This window comes from Scyliorhinus torazame, chromosome 15 (assembly GCF_047496885.1).
Source record: "Scyliorhinus torazame isolate Kashiwa2021f chromosome 15, sScyTor2.1, whole genome shotgun sequence".
NCBI classification, from domain to species: domain Eukaryota; kingdom Metazoa; phylum Chordata; class Chondrichthyes; order Carcharhiniformes; family Scyliorhinidae; genus Scyliorhinus; species Scyliorhinus torazame.
The window spans coordinates 6,587,870-6,608,635 of NC_092721.1; the positions used below are offsets into that span (position 1 = coordinate 6,587,870).

At 56.1% G+C, this 20,766-nt stretch overlaps 1 protein-coding gene across 1 annotated transcript in view; it reads right to left on the reverse strand.

Annotated features, from left to right (window-relative positions):
* Nucleotides 1–632: 632 nt before the first annotated feature.
* Nucleotides 633–20,766, reverse strand: part of LOC140391491 (vitamin K-dependent protein S-like) — a 72,623-nt gene continuing 52,489 nt past the window's right edge. Inside the window, exons 10-15 of the mRNA XM_072476013.1 lie at nucleotides 16,845–17,040; nucleotides 15,775–15,936; nucleotides 15,360–15,528; nucleotides 8,382–8,533; nucleotides 6,579–6,810; nucleotides 633–1,334 (exon numbers count right to left, since the gene is read on the reverse strand). Coding sequence (XP_072332114.1) covers nucleotides 1,183–1,334; nucleotides 6,579–6,810; nucleotides 8,382–8,533; nucleotides 15,360–15,528; nucleotides 15,775–15,936; nucleotides 16,845–17,040 — 1,063 coding nt within the window. The 3' untranslated portion in view covers nucleotides 633–1,182. The remainder of the gene's footprint in view (nucleotides 1,335–6,578; nucleotides 6,811–8,381; nucleotides 8,534–15,359; nucleotides 15,529–15,774; nucleotides 15,937–16,844; nucleotides 17,041–20,766) is intronic.

Consider the following 20,766-nt stretch of genomic DNA (forward strand, 5'->3'; position numbering starts at 1 on the left):
CAAAGTTTTTCATCTTGCACTGATCAGGACAGATTCACAAGAATGACCAAGAGTAATGGGAACAGTTTATATACAACATGAGAAGAGAGTTCCGAATGGGTAGCAATTGGACTCTGATTGCGAGGGGTGTTGTCATGGAGAATGCAGTAGAGTACAGTTAACTACCAAGCTTCTGTTCAAATTCAAATCGAGTGGGTGCCTCCGATTGGTCAATGCATTGACATGGGGAAGGAACCAGGGAATGGCTGTCTCCCAGGCTTTTGTGTAGTTGGAAAAGGTGCAATGTGTGGACCTGCTCCTCCTGTCTGCAAAGGACAGGACCCTGTGTGTGTGAATATATGGAGCTTCTAGTATGTGTAAGTGAGCGACACTGCGTGACCGACTGATAATCTTCAATCAGTTTTCAGTGTGATTGGGCACAATCTGTGGTGAGGACACGATGAGAAGCTCAGACAGCACGCCTCTTCATTCAGCAATAACCTACCGTGTCGTCGTCAACTGCTTGGCGATTTTACTAGATTGCGATCTGCAGCATTATGATCCACTGGATCTTGATCCGCTCTGTAGTGAGCAGTACATTAATTTAGATTTTTCATAAAACTGTGATAACCTCACATCAAACGGACACAGAATCATTTTATAAAATTCACACTTTAAGGATCTGAGTCTCAGAAACAATATTATAACTCTTTGTTCAGATGCTTTCATTACATGAAATATATTTCCATAAGTTTCAAAATGCTGCCAGTGTTTACAGGTGTACAGTTTGAATATAACAAAGTATATGCATTGTACTTTATATAAGGGTCAGTACATGATAATGTGATCAGTTTCAAAGGTAGCGTAGGAGAACAACCTGAGACCCAGCTCTTTATTGACTGCGTCAATCTGCTCCTGTTACCTCCCAGTTAATTAAATTGTTGATCTCTGGTACATAGCAATTAAAAAGAGATCTAAGTGTGGCCAGTGCCCATTGGAAACCAAGCCATCACACGTCCGTGTGTCGCAATGTCTCACGAGCCTTCACTACCTTGTTTCTATCTCACTGCCTCAACCACCTGCTCCAAGGGCGAGAACATTGACCATTAAAGCTACAGTAAATCAATCATTTCAGCTCTTGGAAGGATCAGGAATTGACTTTGGTACAACAGACACGGAGAGTGAAGGCTGACTGTCACTTTGCTAATGGTCCTCGTTCTTTACGGGGCAGGAGTGTGATCTTATATCGTAGTGTTTGTATAGAGCCTCGTCCAGATCTATGTAATTGTTATTGATATGAGTCTCCATACAGCCCTTGTAGAACGCAGTCACTGGCGTGGATGTTATTGGAACATCTGTGAAAAAAGCATTCAAAATCTCAGCATCAACAATAACAACCCGACATTCTCATTGCATATTTAGTCCAGACATACCGGAGATAATGGTTATTAATTACAGATATTTCAGCTCATGGAACTCTGTGAGGTCGAATACACCTGCTCAGCAGTATTGGGACTGATGGACTTTCCTCTCAATTCATACCCCTGTCAGTAGATGTTTACCAAATTGTTCAACTAAACCCATCCCTTACTCAATCACAAAATAGCCCATTGCCTGTACCGGTGTGCCTGCCGCCTGTAACACTGCAACCAGTGTGCCTGCCGCCTGTAACACTGCAACCAGTGTGTCTGCCGCCTGTAACACAGCAACCAGTGTGCCTGCCGCCTGTAACACTGCAACCGGTGTGCCTGCTGCCTGTAACACTGCAACCAGTGTGCCTGCCGCCTGTAACACAGCAACCAGTGTGCCTGCCGCCTGTAACACTGCAACCAGTGTGCCTGCCGCCTGTAACACTGCAACCAGTGTGCCTGCTGCCTGTAACACTGCAACCAGTGTGCCTGCCGCCTGTAACACAGCAACCGGTGTGTCTGCCGCCTGTAACACAGCAACCAGTGTGCCTGCCGCCTGTAACACTGCAACCAGTGTGCCTGCCGCCTGTAACACTGCAACCAGTGTGCCTACCGTCTGTAACACTGCAACCAGTGTGCCTGCCGCCTGTAACACAGCAACCAGTGTGCCTGCCGCCTGTAACACTGCAACCAGTGTGCCTGCCGCCTGTAACACTGCAACCAGTGTGCCTGCCGTCTGTAACACTGCAACCAGTGTGTCTGCCGCCTGTAACACAGCAACCAGTGTGCCTGCCGCCTGTAACACTGCAACCAGTGTGCCTGCCGCCTGTAACACTGCAACCAGTGTGCCTGCCGCCTGTAGCACTGCAACCGGTGTGCCTGCCGCCTGTAGCACTGCAACCGGTGTGCCTGCCGCCTGTAACACTGCAACCGGTGTGCCTGCTGCCTGTAACACTGCAACCAGTGTGCCTGCCGCCTGTAACACAGCAACCAGTGTGCCTGCCGCCTGTAACACTGCAACCAGTGTGCCTGCCGCCTGTAACACTGCAACCAGTGTGCCTGCCGCCTGTAACACTGCAACCGGTGTGCCTGCCGCCTGTAACACTGCAACCAGTGTGCCTGCCGCCTGTAACACTGCAACCAGTGTGCCTGCCGCCTGTAACACTGCAACCAGTGTGCCTGCCGCCTGTAACACTGCAACCGGTGTGCCTGCCGCCTGTAACACAGCAACCGGTGTGCCTGCTGCCTGTAACACTGCAACCAGTGTGCCTGCCGCCTGTAACACAGCAACCGGTGTGTCTGCCGCCTGTAACACAGCAACCAGTGTGCCTGCCGCCTGTAACACTGCAACCAGTGTGCCTGCCGCCTGTAACACTGCAACCAGTGTGCCTACCGTCTGTAACACTGCAACCAGTGTGCCTGCCGCCTGTAACACAGCAACCAGTGTGCCTACCGTCTGTAACACTGCAACCAGTGTGTCTGCCGCCTGTAACACAGCAACCAGTGTGCCTGCCGCCTGTAACACTGCAACCAGTGTGCCTGCCGCCTGTAACACTGCAACCAGTGTGTCTGCCGCCTGTAGCACTGCAACCGGTGTGCCTGCCGCCTGTAGCACTGCAACCGGTGTGCCTGCTGCCAGTAACACTGCAACCGGTGTGCCTGCCGCCTGTAGCACTGCAACCGGTGTGCCTGCCGCCTGTAGCACTGCAACCGGTGTGCCTGCTGCCAGTAACACTGCAACCAGTGTGCCTGCCGCCTGTAACACTGCAACCAGTGTGCCTACCGTCTGTAACACTGCAACCAGTGTGTCTGCCGCCTGTAACACAGCAACCAGTGTGCCTGCCGCCTGTAACACTGCAACCAGTGTGCCTGCCGCCTGTAACACTGCAACCAGTGTGTCTGCCGCCTGTAGCACTGCAACCGGTGTGCCTGCCGCCTGTAGCACTGCAACCGGTGTGCCTGCTGCCAGTAACACTGCAACCGGTGTGCCTGCCGCCTGTAACACTGCAACCGGTGTGCCTGCCGCCTGTAACACTGCAACCAGAGTGCCTGCCGCCTGTAACACTGCAACCAGAGTGCCTGCCGCCTGTAACACTGCAACCAGTGTGTCTGCCGCCTGTAACACTGCAACCAGTGTGCCTGCCGCCTGTAACACTGCAACCAGTGTGCCTGCCGCCTGTAACACTGCAACCAGTGTGCCTGCCACCTGTAACACTGCAACCAGTGACTGCCGCCTGTAACACTGCAACCAGTGTGCCTGCCGCCTGTAACACAGCAACCAGTGTGTCTGCTGCCTGTAACACTGCAACCAGTGTGCCTGCCACCTGTAACACTGCAACCGGTGTGCCTGCCGCCTGTAACACTGCAACCGGTGTGCCTGCCGCCTGTAACACTGCAACCAGAGTGCCTGCCGCCTGTAACACTGCAACCAGAGTGCCTGCCGCCTGTAACACTGCAACCAGTGTGCCTGCTGCCTGTAACACTGCAACCAGTGTGCCTGCCGCCTGTAACACTGCAACCAGTGTGCCTGCCACCTGTAACACTGCAACCAGTGACTGCCGCCTGTAACACTGCAACCAGTGTGCCTGCCGCCTGTAACACTGCAACCAGTGTGCCTGCTGCCTGTAACACTGCAACCAGTGACTGCCGCCTGTAACACTGCAACCAGTGTGCCTGCCGCCTGTAACACTGCAACCAGCGTGCCTGCCGCCTGTAACATGGCAACCGGTGTGCCTGCCCCCTGTAACACTGCAACAAGTGTGCCTGCTGCCTGTAACACTGCAACCATTGTGTCCGCCGCCTGTAACACTGCAACCAGTGTGCCTGCCGCCTGTAACATTGTAACCAGCCTGTCAACTGTACCTGTGCATTTGGGTGGGTGACTGTACATCCTCAAGTGTGTGTGTGAGGAAATCACAGGCACCTTACTGATGGTTAACCACAATGATTTGGATGTCAGACTGACTGCGTTACAGGTGAATGACCCTCCTGCGCTTGTGTCGTCGAAATCCCACAAGACAGAAAGCCTCGAGTCTCGGCACTGAAACTTTCCCCAAAAAGCACAAAGTGGAGGCCTCGAGACTGTAAATTCTGTGAGAGGGGCTGGAATGTTGTGACTGGAGCACTGAGCACTGGGGCAAAGCAAGGAGTCAGGAGCAAATTCATTAGAAACATTTCATGGAGCATTTAAGCGCTACCGGGCAGCTGGTGTCACCCTGCACTTGGCCAGATTCAGGCTGGTGTGGTGATGGACACTGGGGTGGGCGGGGGTCAGGCTGGTGCGGTGACGTGCACTGGATGGGGGGGTCAGGCTGGCATAGTGATGGGCACTGGGGTGGGGGGTCAGGCTGGTGCGGTGATGGGCACTGGTGTGAGGGTGTAGGGATACCTGGTTCATGTCATACTAGTCAATAGGTTTTCCGATAAAGTGTCAAAATTTCTAAAACATTGCTAGCTGATCTCTGGTGGCATTGCTCACAGAACTGACCAAGAAACAGCATCACATAGTGGTGGGATGTTTGCAATTACAGTGTGACAGACAAAATGTTGACATGGATTTTCCCCAATGTAAATGTTAACATGTTCTTACAGCGTAGTAGGGATAGGGGGGGGCTGGCACTACCGAGCCTAAGTGAGTATTATTGGGCCGCTAATATTTCAATGGTGAGTAAGTGGATGGGAGAGGAGGAAGGAGCGGCGTGGAAGAGATTAGAGAGGGCGTCCTGTAGGGGGACCAGCCTGCAGGCTATGGTGACAGCCCCATTGCCGTTCTCACCAAGGAACTATACCACGAGTCCGGTGGTGGTAGCTACACTGAAGATTTGGGGACAGTGGAGACGACACAGGGGAAAGACCGGAGCACTGGGGGGGTCCCCGATAAGAAACAACCATAGGTTTGCCCCGGGGGGAATGGATGGGGGATATGGAATGTGGCAAAGAGCAGGTATAACGCAATTGAAAGATCTATTTGTGGATGGGAAGTTTGCGAGTCTGGGAGCGCTGACCGAGAAATATGGGTTGCCCCAAGGGAATGCATTCAGGTACATACAATTGAGGGCTTTTGCGAGGCAGCAGGTGAGGGAATTCCCGCAGCTCCCGACACAAGAGGTGCAGGACAGAGTCATCTCAAAGAAATGGGTGGGGGACGGTAAGGTGTCGGATATATATAGGGAAATGAGAGACGAAGGGGAGACTATGATGGACGAACTAAAAGGGAAATGGGAAGAAGAGCTGGGGGAGGAGATTGAGGAGGGGATGTGGGCAGATGCCCTAAACAGGGTAAACTCGTCGTCCTCGTGCGCCAGGCTAAGCCTGATTCAGTTTAAGGTATTACACAGGGCACATATGACTGGAACACGGCTCAGTAAATTTTTTGGGGTGGAGGATAGGTGTGCGAGGTGCTCGAGAAGCCCAGCGAATCATACCCATATGTTTTGGTCATGCCCGGCACTACAGGGGTTTTGGATGGGGGTGACAAAGGTGCTTTCGAAAGTAGTAGGAGTCCGGGTCGAACCAAGCTGGGGGTTGGCTATATTTGGGGTTGCACAAGAGCCGGGAGTGCAGGAGGCGAAAGAGGCCGATGTTTTGGCCTTTGCGTCCCTAGTAGCCCGGCGCAGAATATTGCTAATGTGGAAAGAAGCCAAGCCCCCGGGGGTGGAGACCTGGATAAATGATATGGCGGGGTTCATAAAGTTAGAGCGGATTAAGTTCGTCCTAAGGGGGTCGGCTCAAGGGTTTACTAGGCGGTGGCAACCGTTCGTCGAATATCTTGCGGAAAGATAGATAGGGGAGAACAAAGAAGGCAGCAGCAGCGGCCCAGGACTTGGGGGGGGGGGGGGGGGGGGGAGGGATGGGGGGGGGATTGGGGGGGGGGGGGCCTGAGACAAGGCAGTTGCCAATTCGGGCTAGTTTTTATTTTTTGTTATTTAATAGTTATTTATTTGTTGTTGTTTTTGTTTAAATTTAAAAAAGGTCATTATTATCTGTATTGTTACAATGTTGTGTAAAGGATGCACAATGTACTGTGTTGGTTGACCAAAAATTTTCAATAAAATATTATTTTAAAAAAAAAAGTAAATGTTAACATGAGCATTACAGAAAAGGAGACGAGTTAAAGGTGATGCGAACAGTAAGTTATACACAGGGCTGTGAACACGCCACAGGTATTCCAAACTACAGCATGCATTTTACCTGGAATTCCACCCAGGTAGGTCAGCCCTGGCATGTGCATATACTTGTCCAGTTTGGAGAGAAGTTCTGCCATTTCCAAACTTGTCAAAGGACTACTTCCAACCACACCAGAGGACTCTAACACAATGCGGTCTTTCGTTACAATGAGCTGAATGGGAGCTTTGTCTCCGGCACACAGGGCCAGTCCTTCCAGTTTGTAAACAATCACATTCTCAATCGCCAGAATGAGGCCCTAATGAAACACAACAACAATTTATAATTATATATCACCGTTAACATTGAAAAAATAACCCAATCTTGCTTCACAGGAACATTATCAAACGCTCCAACACGCCCACAGCCCAGCACCAAATCATCAGCCTGGAGTGTGTACTCCGGTCCTGGGCTAGAACCACTTCACTATCAGGCGGGACAGATGCTGTCTCCCAGCTCTGGGTTCAGTTAAAGAATGAAGGAATGCTTTGTCAATCTCCCAGGCAGTGTGTGGCAAGACAGATGATCAATGCCAAGATCCACATTTTGACCTTGTTCCTGCTTTTTATTCCTGATGTTCATAGTGTTGGGAATCTTGTATTGAGAACTCATTCCCAACCAGGATGACAACTGTGACAATGAGCCATCGGACTCGAAACGTCAGCTCTTTTCTCTCCCTACAGATGCTGCCAGACTTGCTGAGATTTTCCAGCGTTTTCTCTTTCGTTTCAGGTTCCAGCATCCGCAGTAATCTGCTTTTATTTCTGAGTTGTAACTGCGGCAGGTGTCATCAGGTCAGAGCATGTGTTAGATACTGACTTCGGGAATCCGCTACACCATCCCCATGATGTCGTTTAGCACAATCACAGGCAACCTCTGATGGCACAGTGGGTTAGCACTGCTGCCTCACAGCACCAGGGTCCTGGGTTCAATTCCAGCCCTGGGTCACTGTCTGTGCGAAGTCTGCACGTTCTCCCCATGTGTGCGTGGGTTTCCTCCGGGGGCTCCGGTTTCCTCCCACAGTCCAAAAGTGGGCAGGTTAGGTGGATTGGCCATGATCAATTGTCCCTAAGTGTGGTTACAGGGATAGGGTGGGAGATTGGGCCTAGGTAAGGGCTCTCTTTTCAGAGGGTGAGTGCAGACTCGATGGGCCGAATGGCCTCCTTCTGCCCTGTAGGCTTTCGGTGAATTCCTCCCTCCCACCATAACCACCGTCTCCATTTCCAAACCAACCTCTTTGGAGTGAAAACGAAAACTTGGTGCCAAACATGAAGGAGGAATGTGTTGCTTGCTGCCACCTCCCAAATAGCCTGGGTACCGAGAGCGGAGCACCAGAAGAGCAGATGCCCCATCGCGTTAGACCGGGGAGGAACTGCCACGGCGTTCCACGCTGTCCAGTTCCTTTCTCTCACCCTCTTCTGGATCATTTGCTTGACCATTCTCCCAGGAAACCCTTTGATTCTTCACCCCACCACTGATTATTGTGTTTTCTCCCCAGAGTGGAGCTCGGTCCAGCTGGTAGAGCGGAGAGCTGCTCTGTAAATGCCCCATCTCCAATCTCAAAAACAATGGCCAGCGTCCAGCAATTCGAAGTATCGACCAGTTGGTGAGGTGATCTTCAATCTCTGACGCCCTCCCCACTCTCTGACCTCTGCTCTCTGACACCTCCTGCTCTCTGACCCCCCCTGCCTGACCTCTGCTCTCTGACCCCTCCGCTCTCTGACCTCTGCTCTCTGACTCCTCCACTGTCTGACCTCTGCTCTCTGACCCCTCCGCTCTCTGACCTCTGCTCTCTTTTGCCCAATTCCATGGTTTCATCTTGTTAATTACCTGCGTAGTCATGTTCGAATTCATGATGGCCAACGACAAGGAGATATTGCTGCCACTGACCACAGCGAATAGGACTCCAGTGTCTGCTGAGGGGTGAATTGAAAGGCGTACATTCACTGCCCAGCTCCCATCATCACTGCTCGCTCTTGTAGCTGTGTTTAGAAAAATAATTCCTTCTCTTTATTACACAAGAATTTCAGAATCATTTTGTAACGGTGACATTGGTGCACAATAAAGTCCGGACTCGCCAGTTTTCACTGTGGTGGAGTTCAGTTGATCAGTACCCCAGAGGACACAGATTTAAAACAACCTGGAAAGGGACCAGGCTGAGCTGAGGGGAATCATTTACTCAGCCAGTCGATCTGGAATGAGCTGAGGATGGGACGAATGGCCTGCCTCTGTGATTTTATATCCACCAACAATCCCTTCTTCTGATAACTGAAATCCGGTTCAGTCATTTATCCATTCCATTTATTGCATTGTCCTGCTCAGGGATTGCAGACGTTAGTAATTATTATAAATACATTTAGGTGGTGTTGATGTGTCAAAGACATTTAAAAAAAAAAATTCAGAGTACCCAATTCATTTTTTCCAATTAAGGGGCAATTTAGCGCGGCCAATCCACCTACCCTGCACATCTTTGGGTTGTGGGGGCGAGACCCACGCAGACACGGGGAGAATGTGCATACTCCCCACGGACAGTGACCCAGGGCCGCGATCGAACCCGGGTCCTCAGCACCGTAGTCCCAGTGCTAACCACTGCGCCACATGCTGCCCCCACGTGCCAGAGACATAATGGATCAGTAAACACACTCACAGCAGAACTGGCCGAGCGTCACATCAATCAGCACCGATCTGGAGAGGCTCCTTCTGCCCCCCCACCTCCCACCCAGTCCCCATCCCGCACCCACCCCCACTCCCCCCATCACCCCCACTCCCCAACCCCCCTCACCCACTCCCCACCCAGTCCCCATCCCGCACCCACCCCCCACTCCCCCCCTCACCCCCCCTCACCCACTCCCCATCCCGCACCCACCCCCCACTCCCCACCCCCCCTCACCCCCCCTCACCCACTCCCCACCCAGTCCCCATCCCGCACCCACTCCCCACCCCCCCCACCCACTCCCCACCCCCTACCCAGTCCCCATCCCGCACCCACTCCCCACCCCCACCCACCCCCCACCCAGTCCCCATCCCGCACCCACTCCCCACCCCCCGACCCACTCCCCACCCCCTACCCAGTCCCCATCCCGCACCCACTCCCCACCCCCACCCACCCCCCACCCAGTCCCCATCCCGCACCCACTCCCCACCCCCCCCTACCCACTCCCCACCCCCTACCCAGTCCCCATCCCGCACCCACTCCCCACCCCCACCCACCCCCCACCCCGCACCCACTCCCCACCTGCACCCACCCCCTACCTCCCAACCCCACTCCCCACCCCCCAACCACTCCCCACCCCCACTCCCCACCCACTCCCCACCCCCACTCCCCACCCAGTCCCCATCCCACACCCACCCCCCACTCCCCACCCCCCAACCACTCCCCACCCAGTCCCCATCCCGCACCCACCCCCCACCTCCCACTCCCCACCCACCCCTCACTCACTCCCCACCCCACCCACCCCTCACCCACCCCCACTCCCCACCCCCCACCCAGTCCCCATCCCGCCCCACTCTCCACCCACCCCTCACCCACTACCCACCCCACTCCCCAACCCCACTCCCCACCCCTCACCCACTCCCCACCCCCACCCCCCACCCAGTCCCCATCCCGCACCCACTCTCCACCCACCCCCACTCCCCACCCCCTACCCAGTCCCCATCCCTCACCCACTCCCCACCCAGTCTCCACTCCTGAGGGAAGTGGGAAGTGGGAGATAGGCGGGAAGCGGGAGAGAGGCGGGAAGCAGAGAGAGTCGGGAAGCGGGAGAGTGTCGGGATGCTGGAGAGTGTCGGGAAGCGGGAGAGAGGCTGGAAGCGGGAGAGGGTTGAGAAGCGGGAGAGAGGCCAGAAGCGGGAGAGAGTCGGGAAGCGGGAGAGAGGCGGGAAGCGGGAGAGAGGCGGGAAGCGGGAGAGAGGCGGGAAGCTGGAGAATGTAGGGAAGCGGGAGAGTGTAGGGAAGCGGGAGAGTGTCAGGAAGCGGGAGAGTGTCGGGAAGCGGGAGAGAGGCGGGAAGCGGGAGAGAGGCTGGAAGCGGGAGAGGGTTGAGAAGTGGGAGAGAGGCCGGAAGCGGGAGAGAGTCGGGAAGCGGAAGAGAGGCGGGAAGCGGGAGAGAGGCGGGAAGCGGGAGAGAGGCGGGAACATGGAGAGTGTAGGGAAGCGGGAGAGTGTCAGGAAGCGGGAGAGTGTCGGAAAGCGGGAGAGAGGTGGGAAGCGGGAGAGGGGCGGGAAGCGGGAGAGGGGCGGGAAGCGGGAGAGGGTCGGGATGCGGGAGAGAGGCGGGAAGCAGGAGAGAGGCGGGAAGCGGGAAGCGGGAGAGTGTCGGGAAGCGGGAGAGTGTCGGGAAGCGGGAGGGAGGCGCGAAGCGGAGGGAGGCGCGAAGCGGGAGAGAGGCGGGAAGCAGGAGAGTGTCGTGAAGTGGGAGGGAGGCGGGAAGCGGGAGAGAGGCGGGAAGCGGGAGAGAGGCGGGAAGCGGGAGAGTGTCGGGAAGCGGGAGAGTGTCGGGAAGCGGGAGGGAGGCGCGAAGCGGGAGAGAGGCAGGAAGCAGGAGAGTGTCGTGAAGTGGGAGGGAGGCGGGAAGCGGGAGAGAGGCGGGAAGCGGGAGAGAGGCGGGAAGCGGGAGAGTGTCGGGAAGTGGGAGAGAGGCGGGAAGCGGGAGAGAGGCGGGAAGCGGGAGAGTGTCCAGAAGCGGGAGAGTGGCGGGAAGCGGGAGAGAGTCGGGAAGTGGGAGAGTGGTGGGAAGCTGTAGAGAGGCGGGAAGCAGGAGAGAGGCGGGAAGCGGGTGAGAGTCGGGAAGCGGGAGAGTGTCGGGAAGCGGGAGAGTGTCGGGAAGCGGGAGAGTGTCGGGAAGCGGGAGAGTGTCGGGAAGCGGGGGAGAGGCGGGAATTGGGAGAGAGGTGGGAGAGTATCGGTAAGCGAGAGAGTGTCGGGAAGCGGGAGAGTGTCGGGAAGCGGGAGAGAGGCAGGAAGCGGGAGATTGTCGGGAAGCGGGAGAGAGGCGGGAAACGGGAGTGTGTCGGGAAGCGGGAGAGTGTCTGGAAGCGGGAGAGAGGCGGGAAGCATGAGAGTGTCGGGATGCGTGAGAGTGTCGGGATGCGGGAGAGTGTCGGGATGCGGGAGAGTGTCGGGATGAGGGTGAGTGTCGGGAAGCGGGGGAGAGGTGGGAAGCGGGAGAGTGTTGGGAAGCGTGAGAGAGGCGGGAAGCGGGAGAGAGTCGGGAAACGGGAGAGTGGCGGGAAGCGGGAGAGTGGCGGGAAGCGGGAGAATGTCGGGAAGCAGGAGATGTCGGGAAGCGGGAGAGAGGCGGGAAGCGGGAGAGAGGCGGGAAGCGTGAGAGTGTTGGAAGCGTGAGAGAGGCGGGAAGCGGGAGAGTGTCGGGAAGCGGGAGAGTGTCGGGAAGCGGGTGGTGGGAAGCGGGAGAGTGGTGGGAAGTGGGAGAGTGTCAGGAAGCGGGAGAGTGTCGGGAAGCGGGAGACAGGCGGGAAGCGGGAGACAGGCGGGAATCGGGAGAGAGTCGGCAAGAGGGAGAGAGGCGGGAAGCGGGAGAGTGTCGGGAAGCTGGAGGGAGGTGGGAAGCAGGAGAGAGGCGGGAAGCGGGAGAGAGTCAGGAAGCGGGAGAGTGTCGGGAAGCAGGAGAGTGTCGGGAAGCAGGAGAGTGTCGGGAAGCTGGAGAGTGCCGGGAAGCGGGAGAGAGGCGGGAAGCGGGAGAGAGGCGGGAAGCGGGAGAGTGTTGGGAAGCGGGAATGAGGCGGGAAGCGGGAGAGAGGCGGGAAGCGGGAGAGTGTCGGGAAGCTGAGGGAGGCGGGAAGCAGGAGAGAGGTGGGAAGCAGGAGAGTGTTGGGAAGCGGGAGAGAGGCGGGAAGCGGTAGAGAGGCGGGAAGCGGGAGAGTGTCGGGATGCTGGAGAATGTCGGGAAGCGGAAGAGGCGGGAAGCGGGAGAGAGGCTGGAAGCGGGAGAGAGGCGGGAAGCAGGAGAGAGGCCGGAAGCAGGAGAGAGTCGGGAAGCGGGAGAGAGGCGGGAAGCGGGGGAGAGGCGGGAAGCGGGAGAGTGTAGGGAAGCGGGAGAGTGTAGGGAAGCGGGAGAGAGTCAGGAAGCGGGAGAGTGTCGGAAAGCGGGAGAGAGGTGGGAAGCGGGAGAGGGGCGGGAAGCGGGAGAGGGGCGGGAAGCGGGTGAGAGGTGGGAAGCGGGAGAGAGGCGGGAAGCGGGAGAGAGGCGGGAAGCGGGAGAGTGTCGGGAAGCGGGAGGGAGGTGCGAAGTGGGAGAGAGGCGAGAAGCGGGAGAGTGTCGGGAAGCGGGAGGGAGGCGGGAAGCGGGAGGGCGGCGGGAAGCGGGAGAGTGTCCAAAAGCGGGAGAGTGGCGGGAAGCGGGAGAAAGTCGGGAAGTGGGAGAGTGGCGGGAAGCTGTAGAGAGGCGGGAAGCAGGAGAGAGGCGGGAAGCGGGTGAGAGTCGGGAAGCAGGAGATTGTCGGGAAGCGGGAGAGTGTCGGGAAGCGGGAGAGTGTCAGCAAGCGGGGGAGAGGCGGGAAGTGGGAGAGAGGTGGGAAGTGGGAGAGAGGTGGGAGAGTATCGGGAAGCGAGAGAGTGTCGGGAAGCGGGAGAGTGTCGGGAAGCGGGAGAGAGGCAGGAAGCGGGAGATTGTCGGGAAGCGGGAGTGAGGCTGGAAGCGGGAGTTTGTCGGGAAGCGGGAGAGTGTCGGGAAGCGGGAGTGTCTGGAAGCGGGAGGGAAGCGGGAGAATGTCGGGATGCGGGAGAGTGTCGGGATGAGGGTGAATGTCGGGAAGCGGGGGAGAGGTGGGAAGCGTGAGAGTGTTGGGAATCGTGAGAGAGGCGGGAAGCGGGAGAGAGTCGGGAAACGGGAGAGTGGCGGGAAGCGGGAGAGTGGCGGGAAGCGGGAGAGTGTCGGGAAGCGGGAGAGTGTCGGGAAGCGGGAGAGAGGCGGGAAGCGGGAGAGTGTTGGGAAGCGTGAGAGAGGCGGGAAGCGGGAGAATGTCGGGAAGCAGGAGAGTGGTGGGGAGCAGGAGAGTGGTGGGAAGTGGGAGAATGTCGGGAAGCGGGAGAGTGTCAGGAAGCGGGAGAGTGTCGGGAAGCGGGAGACAGGCGGGAAGCGGGAGGGAGTCAGGAATCGGGAGAGAGTCGGCAAGAGGGAGAGAGGCCTGAAGCGGGAGAGTGTCGGGAAGCTGGAGGGAGGTGGGAAGCAGGAGAGAGGCGGGAAGCGGGAGAGTGTCGGGAAGCGGGAGAGTGCCGGGAAGCGGGAGAGTGTCAGCAAGCGGGGGAGAGGCAGGAAGTGGGAGAGAGGTGGGAGAGTATCGGGAATCGAGAGAGTGTCGGGAAGCGGGAGAGTGTCGGGAAGCGGGAGAGAGGCAGGAAGCGGGAGATTGTCGGGAAGCGGGAGAGAGGCGGGAAGCGTGAGAGTGTTGGGAAGCGTGAGCGAGGCGGGAAGCGGGAGAGAGGCGGGAAGCGGGAGAGTGTCGGGAAGCGGGAGAGAGGCGGGAAGCGGGAGAGTGTTGGGAAGCGTGAGAGAGGCGGGAAGCGGTAGAATGTCGGGAAGCAGGAGAGTGGTGGGAAGCAGGAGAGTGGTGGGAAGTGGGAGAATGTCGGGAAGTGGGAGAGTGTCAGGAAGCGGGAGTGTGTCGGGAAGCGGGAGACAGGCGGGAAGCGGGAGTGAGTCAGGAATCGGGAGTCGGCAAGAGGGAGAGAGGCGGGAAGCGGGAGAGTGTCGGGAAGCTGGAGGGAGGTGGGAAGCAGGAGAGAGGCGGGAAGCGGGAGAGAGTCAGGAAGCGGGAGTGTGTCGGGAAGCAGGAGAGTGTCGGGAAGCAGGAGAGTGTCGGGAAGCTGGAGAGAGGCGGGAAGCGGGAGAGAGTCGGGAAGCGGGAGAGAGGCGGGAAGCGGGAGAGTGTCGGGAAGCAGGAGAGTGTTGGGAAGCGGGAAAGAGGCAGGAAGCGGGAGAGTGGCGGGAAGCGGGAGAGTGTCGGGAAGCTGGAGGGAGGCGGGAAGCAGGGGAGAGGTGGGAAGCGGGAGAGTGTTGGGAAGCGGGAGAGAGGCGGGGAGCGGGAGAGAGGCGGGAAGCTGGAGAGAGGCGGGAAGCGGGAGAGTGTCGGGAAGCGGGAGAGAGTCGGGAAGCGCGAGAGTGTCGGGAAGCGCGAGAGTGTCGGGAAGCGGGAGAGAGTTGGGAAGCGGGAGAGAGGCGGGAAGCGGGAGAGAGGCGGGAAGCTGGAGGGAGGCAGGTAGCGGGAGAGTGTCGGGAAGCTGGAGGGAGGCGGGAAGCGGGAGAGAGGCGGGAAGCGGGAGAGAGGCGGGAAGGAGTCGGGAAGCGGGAGAGAGGCGGGAAGCGGGAGAGTGTCGGGAAGCTGGAGGGAGGCGGGAAGCGGGAGTGTGTCGGGAAGCTGGAGGGAGGCGGGAGAGAGTGATGCTGTAAGATGGGTTGTAATTTGTCTCTAAGATTTGAATGTGTCGTCTGTCCGATGGGTCCAGTGGGTTTGAGGGCTGAGCGAGGGTTGAACGAGGGTCGAGCGAGGGTCGAGCGAGGGTACACAGTTATTAAATTGCACTGTAAAGTCAGAAGAGATGTTTATTCGATTATAACCAAATTGGAGAGACTGAAGAAATGAACCCAAGACTGGAAAATGTTCCAAAATGTTGCAAGCCTCAGGTTTAGATCGAGAGGGAGACAGAAACCATTTCCCTTTCATCATCGACTGGACGGACCTGATCTCGTACCCGACCAGCATCTGGAATGCAGTTTGAAGACTTGTCAGTGAGATGTCTGAAGAGACAAGTCTTCAGTCTGGTGAAACGGCCAGAGAAATCTCCTCTTACCGTACTCAATGTCAAATGAAGCAAAACCATATCCAGGATAATACGTTCCCCTCGCAACGTCAGTGAAACATTGCATTCTCTCATCTTGTTTGATAGTTTCAGCTGTTATTGTGTCTTCACCATTCATCCAGTTCCACCCTCGCATACAGGCATCCAATCGGGGGTTAATCTGCAGGAGGACCAATCAGAGGGTGAGAATCAGAGTCGGGTTCTCATTCCCGGCCCTCTGCCGTTGGATGAGGAAACGCTTTGGACACAGCGCAACTGGAACAAACACCACCCAGAGGTCATGTGGCCCCCACAGAACATGTGACCCCTCATAGAACATGTGACTCCCCATTGGTCAGGTGACTTTGTAACTGATCTGGAAACCTAGCCTGCCAATCGGAAAATGATGTTTCATAAAGTGAGTTACCGGCTTAACAAGCTGTCCATCGTTAAACAGGCCTCCGACTGTGATGTTTAACTGGAATAACCCCGTCATCGCTTGGAAAAGATCGGTGGGGATGTTGATATTCATCACGGCCTCTCGGGCAACCTTCACGATCAAACTGTTCCTCGATTCTTCGACAGAAATCTGAAATGGAAAATATTTCGCGACTTCAGAAACAGCGGTCTGGATTCTCCGTCTCAGGGACTGCGCCCCCACTCCGTTGTGAAAACTGTGTTTTTTACGCCAGGAAAACTGGCGTCAAAAGGCCGCAGATTGCCAGCCTTGCTGGGGTCTGGCAGGCAGCTGTCGTGGAGCTCGCTGCTCCGGCTGCCGACACGCCCCCCCCCCCCGGGTCAGAGGCCACGCGTGCTCACGGTGTCAGCCTCCAGCAGCTGCACTCCATGGCGGACTCAGCCCACGGTCCTGGACCACCGAAAGTGTGCCCCGCAACGGCCGCTCGCGCTCCCCGGACCGCCCGCACACATTGCCCCCAGCCCCGAATGAAGCCCCCCTGCCCGCCGATCGGCCCTGCCCGACTGTGCCGGCCCCGGACTGAGTCCGCAGCCGCCTCGCGAGGATCCCGGACGGTGGGACCATGAGAGTCCCACGCCGTCGGGAATTCGGCCGGTCGGCAACGGAGCATCGCGGGTCGGGCCTCAGGCAATGGCCTAAGGCGGTGGATACTAGGTGCGGCACACACCGATTTTCGGGAGGTAGAGAATGTAAAAACCGGCGACGGTCCCGGTTTTGTGCGCCAAAACAGATTCTCCGTCCCGTCGCCGAACGCGATTTCAGTGTCGGGAGCCGGAGAATCCAGCCCAGCAAATTCAATTCTGGCAGAAAACTAGACACAGTCAACGCAACACAGACAAGGCACATATAACATGGGGCAAGGCCCGTGCAACGCAGGCGGGGAACACACGTGATAGAGCACGTGAACACAGTTGTCCTGTGTACATCAGCAATGATTGAATTATTTTTATCCAATGAAGAGGACTGAAGACAGAAGGCTGGGACTCTATCAGGAGGAGAAAGGGTGAGTAAGATTGTACCGTGTGCCATAGGCCGTTGTTGAGGAGAGGTCCCCCGCTGGTAACTCCAGCTGTGGCTTCATTGTGGTTGCTGTACTGAACCTGGAGCTTCCCATTGTGTAATCCCAGCATGATCCAGGTGCTGTTTCGTTGGTGTCCGGCTTGGAATATCGTGCCCTCGGTGTCAAAGGTTCGAAAATCAAATTCCACTGAAAGGCTGTCCAATAAAGAAAACAACCAATCATTTCACAGGGATTAACGATCACCCGGAGCTAGCATCGCCAACTCTGATTGGACAATAATCCGCATGTCGCATCAAAAGACCATCCACTTCCAAACTCCCACCCCCAGGCTGCCCCCATTGGTCACCTGCCAATTCAATCCTCCTGGTGCCCAAACCCCTGCCCCCCCCACTCTCCCCCGACCCCGGCACGTTGGCAAACCGTCCCCGTCCCCCGTCCATCCAAAGATGTGCGGGTCCGGTGGGGTTACAGGGATAGGTGGGGCGCTCGTTCAGAGGGCCGGTGCAGGCTCGATGGGCCGAATGTCCTCTTTCTGCCCTGTCGAGATTCTATGGGCTGTTGTCAAGTCAGATATTGGCACAATCAAGATAGGGAGGCTAAACCTCGATCAAAGACATTGGTTTTTAAGGAACATTTTAAAGTGATTTAGAGTGGTGGAGAAGGAATTCCTGAGATTAGGGCCCCAATGGTGAGGCGATTAGAATCAAAGATATCTAAGAGGATAGAATTAGATGAGTGTGGAGGAGATTACAGAGACAGGGAGGGATGGGACCATGGCGAGATTTGAAAATAAGAGTGAGAATGTTAGAATTGAGGTGTTGCCCGAGCGGAAGCCAATGTATTCAGTGAGCACAGGGACTGGCGGGTGAACTGGACTAAGAGGGGCGGCAGGGTGGCACAGTGGTTAGCACTGCTGCCTCAGGGCACCGATCCCGGGTTCGAATCCCGGCCCTGGGTCACTGTCCGCGTGGGGTTTGCACATTCTCCCCGTGTCTGCGCGGGTCTCACCCCCACAACCCAAAGATGTGCAGGTTAGGTGGATTGGCCACGCGTAATTGCCCCTTAATTGGGAAATTGGGTACTCGAAATTTACTTTTAAAAAATAAGAAGGGTTCAAACACAGGCCGCATACTTGGTACGAGCTCAAATTTACTGTTTCGCATTGAAAGCGGAGGGTGACAGATTTTACTTCAGTGAGGGTATCAAAGGAAGCAACGGTGAATAAATGGACTTCAGATACGGATCAGCTGTGATCTTATTAAACAGGGGGAAAGGCTCAATGGGCGAGTGCCTCCTCCTGCTCCGAATGTTCAAAGCTTGTATTGTGTTGTTTGTAGAGAAGACTAATGATTCGAAAGACCAAAAACCTCGCATGCTGCCAAATATTCTGGAGGCCTGCCCTCTGGGAACCGAGTCAAGGCCGACAGCCCACATGCAACAGTGCTTGTGTGGAAACTTGCGCAATGTCTGACCACATCTCATTAGTGAGTGCTGGACTCGATCCCGTGGCGGCCTGGTGAAAAGGCAATGTCCCCCTCTCTGTGCCAGGAGCGCCCCACATGGGGATTCAAAACAAACTGAGGAAAAACATTTCAGAACTATTTCTAAGGACTCATTTACGAGTTTCAATCTGAAAAGAAAACTATTGACACACAAATGTGTTGCAAAACACAAAGAAAACGTTCTGTTCAAGCCTCACACGTCCGGCCTCACCAAATTGCAACAAAGTTCACTTGACGTTGATGAATGATGGAGCACAAACCATAATAAAGAAAATAAGGACACTTCACCGACAGAACCTTTCCTGATTAAGGTGCCCCACAGTCCCTCTCCAGTCAAGAATGTTTTGCCTAATTATCTTTCTCAATCTCTAACTCCTGTCAACAAATGCAACTACCAACTGCACAGTTACAAAACCCTCCCATCCAAAGACACATTAGGAATAGGAGGCATGTAGCCCCTCAAATCTACGATTCAAATTGATCTTTACCCCAACCCCTCTTTTTTCAAGTTTGCTCCATTATCTTCTGACCCATCAACACGATCTTTCCATTGAGGACTGTCAGTGTGACATCGACCGTTTCAATTTCTTTGCCCCTCTCACCCACTCTAACCCGTCTCCTTCTGAACTTGCCACACGCCTCGCTCAGGTCCAAACCGGACTTTGTCATCAAACCTGCCGACAAGGGTGGGGCTGTTGTTGTCTGGAGTACTGACCTCTACCTGACAGAGGCTGAACACCAACTCTCAGACACTTCCTCCTACCTCCCCCTGGACCATGACCCCACCACCGAGCATCAAGCCACTGTTTCCAGGACTGTCACTGACCTCACCGCCTCTGGAGATCTTCCCTCCACAGCGTCCAACCTCAATCTCCCAACCCCGGACAACCCGCTTCTACCTCCTCCCCAAAATCCCCACTCACAGGACTCTTCCGGTCGTCCCATCATGTCAGCCTGTTCCTGCCCCACCAATCTCATTTCTTCATATCCTGGCTCCATCCTCTCTTCTTTTGTCCAGTCTCTTCCCACCCACATTGCCGATCCCTCCAATGTCCTACATCATATCAACAACTTCCAGTTCCCGGCCCTAACCGCCTCCTCTTTACCGTGGATGTCCAATCCCTCTATACCCCCATTCCCCACCAGGGTGTCCAATCCCTCTATACCCCCATTCCCCACCAGGATGTCCAACCCCTCTATACCCCCATTCCCCACCAGGATGTCCAATCCCTCTCCCTCCATTCCCCACCAGGATATCCAATCCCTCTATACCTCCATTCCCCACCGGGATGTCCAATCCCTCTATACCCCCATTCCCCACCAGGGTGTCCAATCCCTCTATACCCCCATTCCCCACCAGGGTGTCCAATCCCTCTATACCCCCATTCCCCACCAGAATGTACAACCCCTCTATACCCCCATTCCCCGCCAGGCTGTCCAATCCCCTCTATACCCTCATTCCCCACCAGAATGTACAACCCCTCTATACCCCCATTCCCCACCAGGATGTCCAATCCCTCTATACCCCCATTCCCCACCAGGGTGTCCAATCCCTCTATACCCCCATTCCCCACCAGGGTGTCCAATCCCTCTATACCCCCATTCCCCACCAGGATGTCCAATCCCTCTATACCCCCATTCCCCACCAGAATGTACAACCCCTCTATACCCCCATTCCCCGCCAGGCTGTCCAATCCCCTCTATACCCTCATTCCCCACCAGAATGTACAACCCCTCTATACCCCCATTCCCCACCAGGATGTCCAATCCCTCTATACCCCCATTCCCCACCAGGGTGTCCAATCCCTCTATACCCCCATTCCCCACCAGGGTGTCCAATCCCTCTATACCCCCATTCCCCACCAGGATGTCCAATCCCTCTATACCCCCATTCCCCACCAGAATGTACAACCCCTCTATACCCCCATTCCCCGCCAGGCTGTCCAATCCCCTCTATACCCTCATTCCCCACCAGAATGTACAACCCCTCTATACCCCCATTCCCCACCAGGATGTCCAATTCCTCTATACCCCCATTCCCCACCAGGATGTCCAATCCCTCTATACCCCCATTCCCCACCAGGACGTCCAATCCCTCTATACCTCCATTCCCACCAGGATATCCAACCCCTCTCCCTCCATTCCCCACCAGGATGTCCAATCCCTCTCCCTCAATTCCCCACCAGAATGTCCAATCCCTCTATACCCCCATTCCCCACCAGGATGTCCAATCCCTCAATACCCCCATTCCCCACCAGGATGTCCAATCCCTCTATACTCCCATTCCCCACCAGGATGTCCAATCCCTCTCCCTCCATTCCCCACCAGGATGTCCAATCCCTCTCCCTCAATTCCCCACCAGAATGTCCAATCCCTCTATACCCCCATTCCCCACCAGGATGTCCAATCCCTCTATAC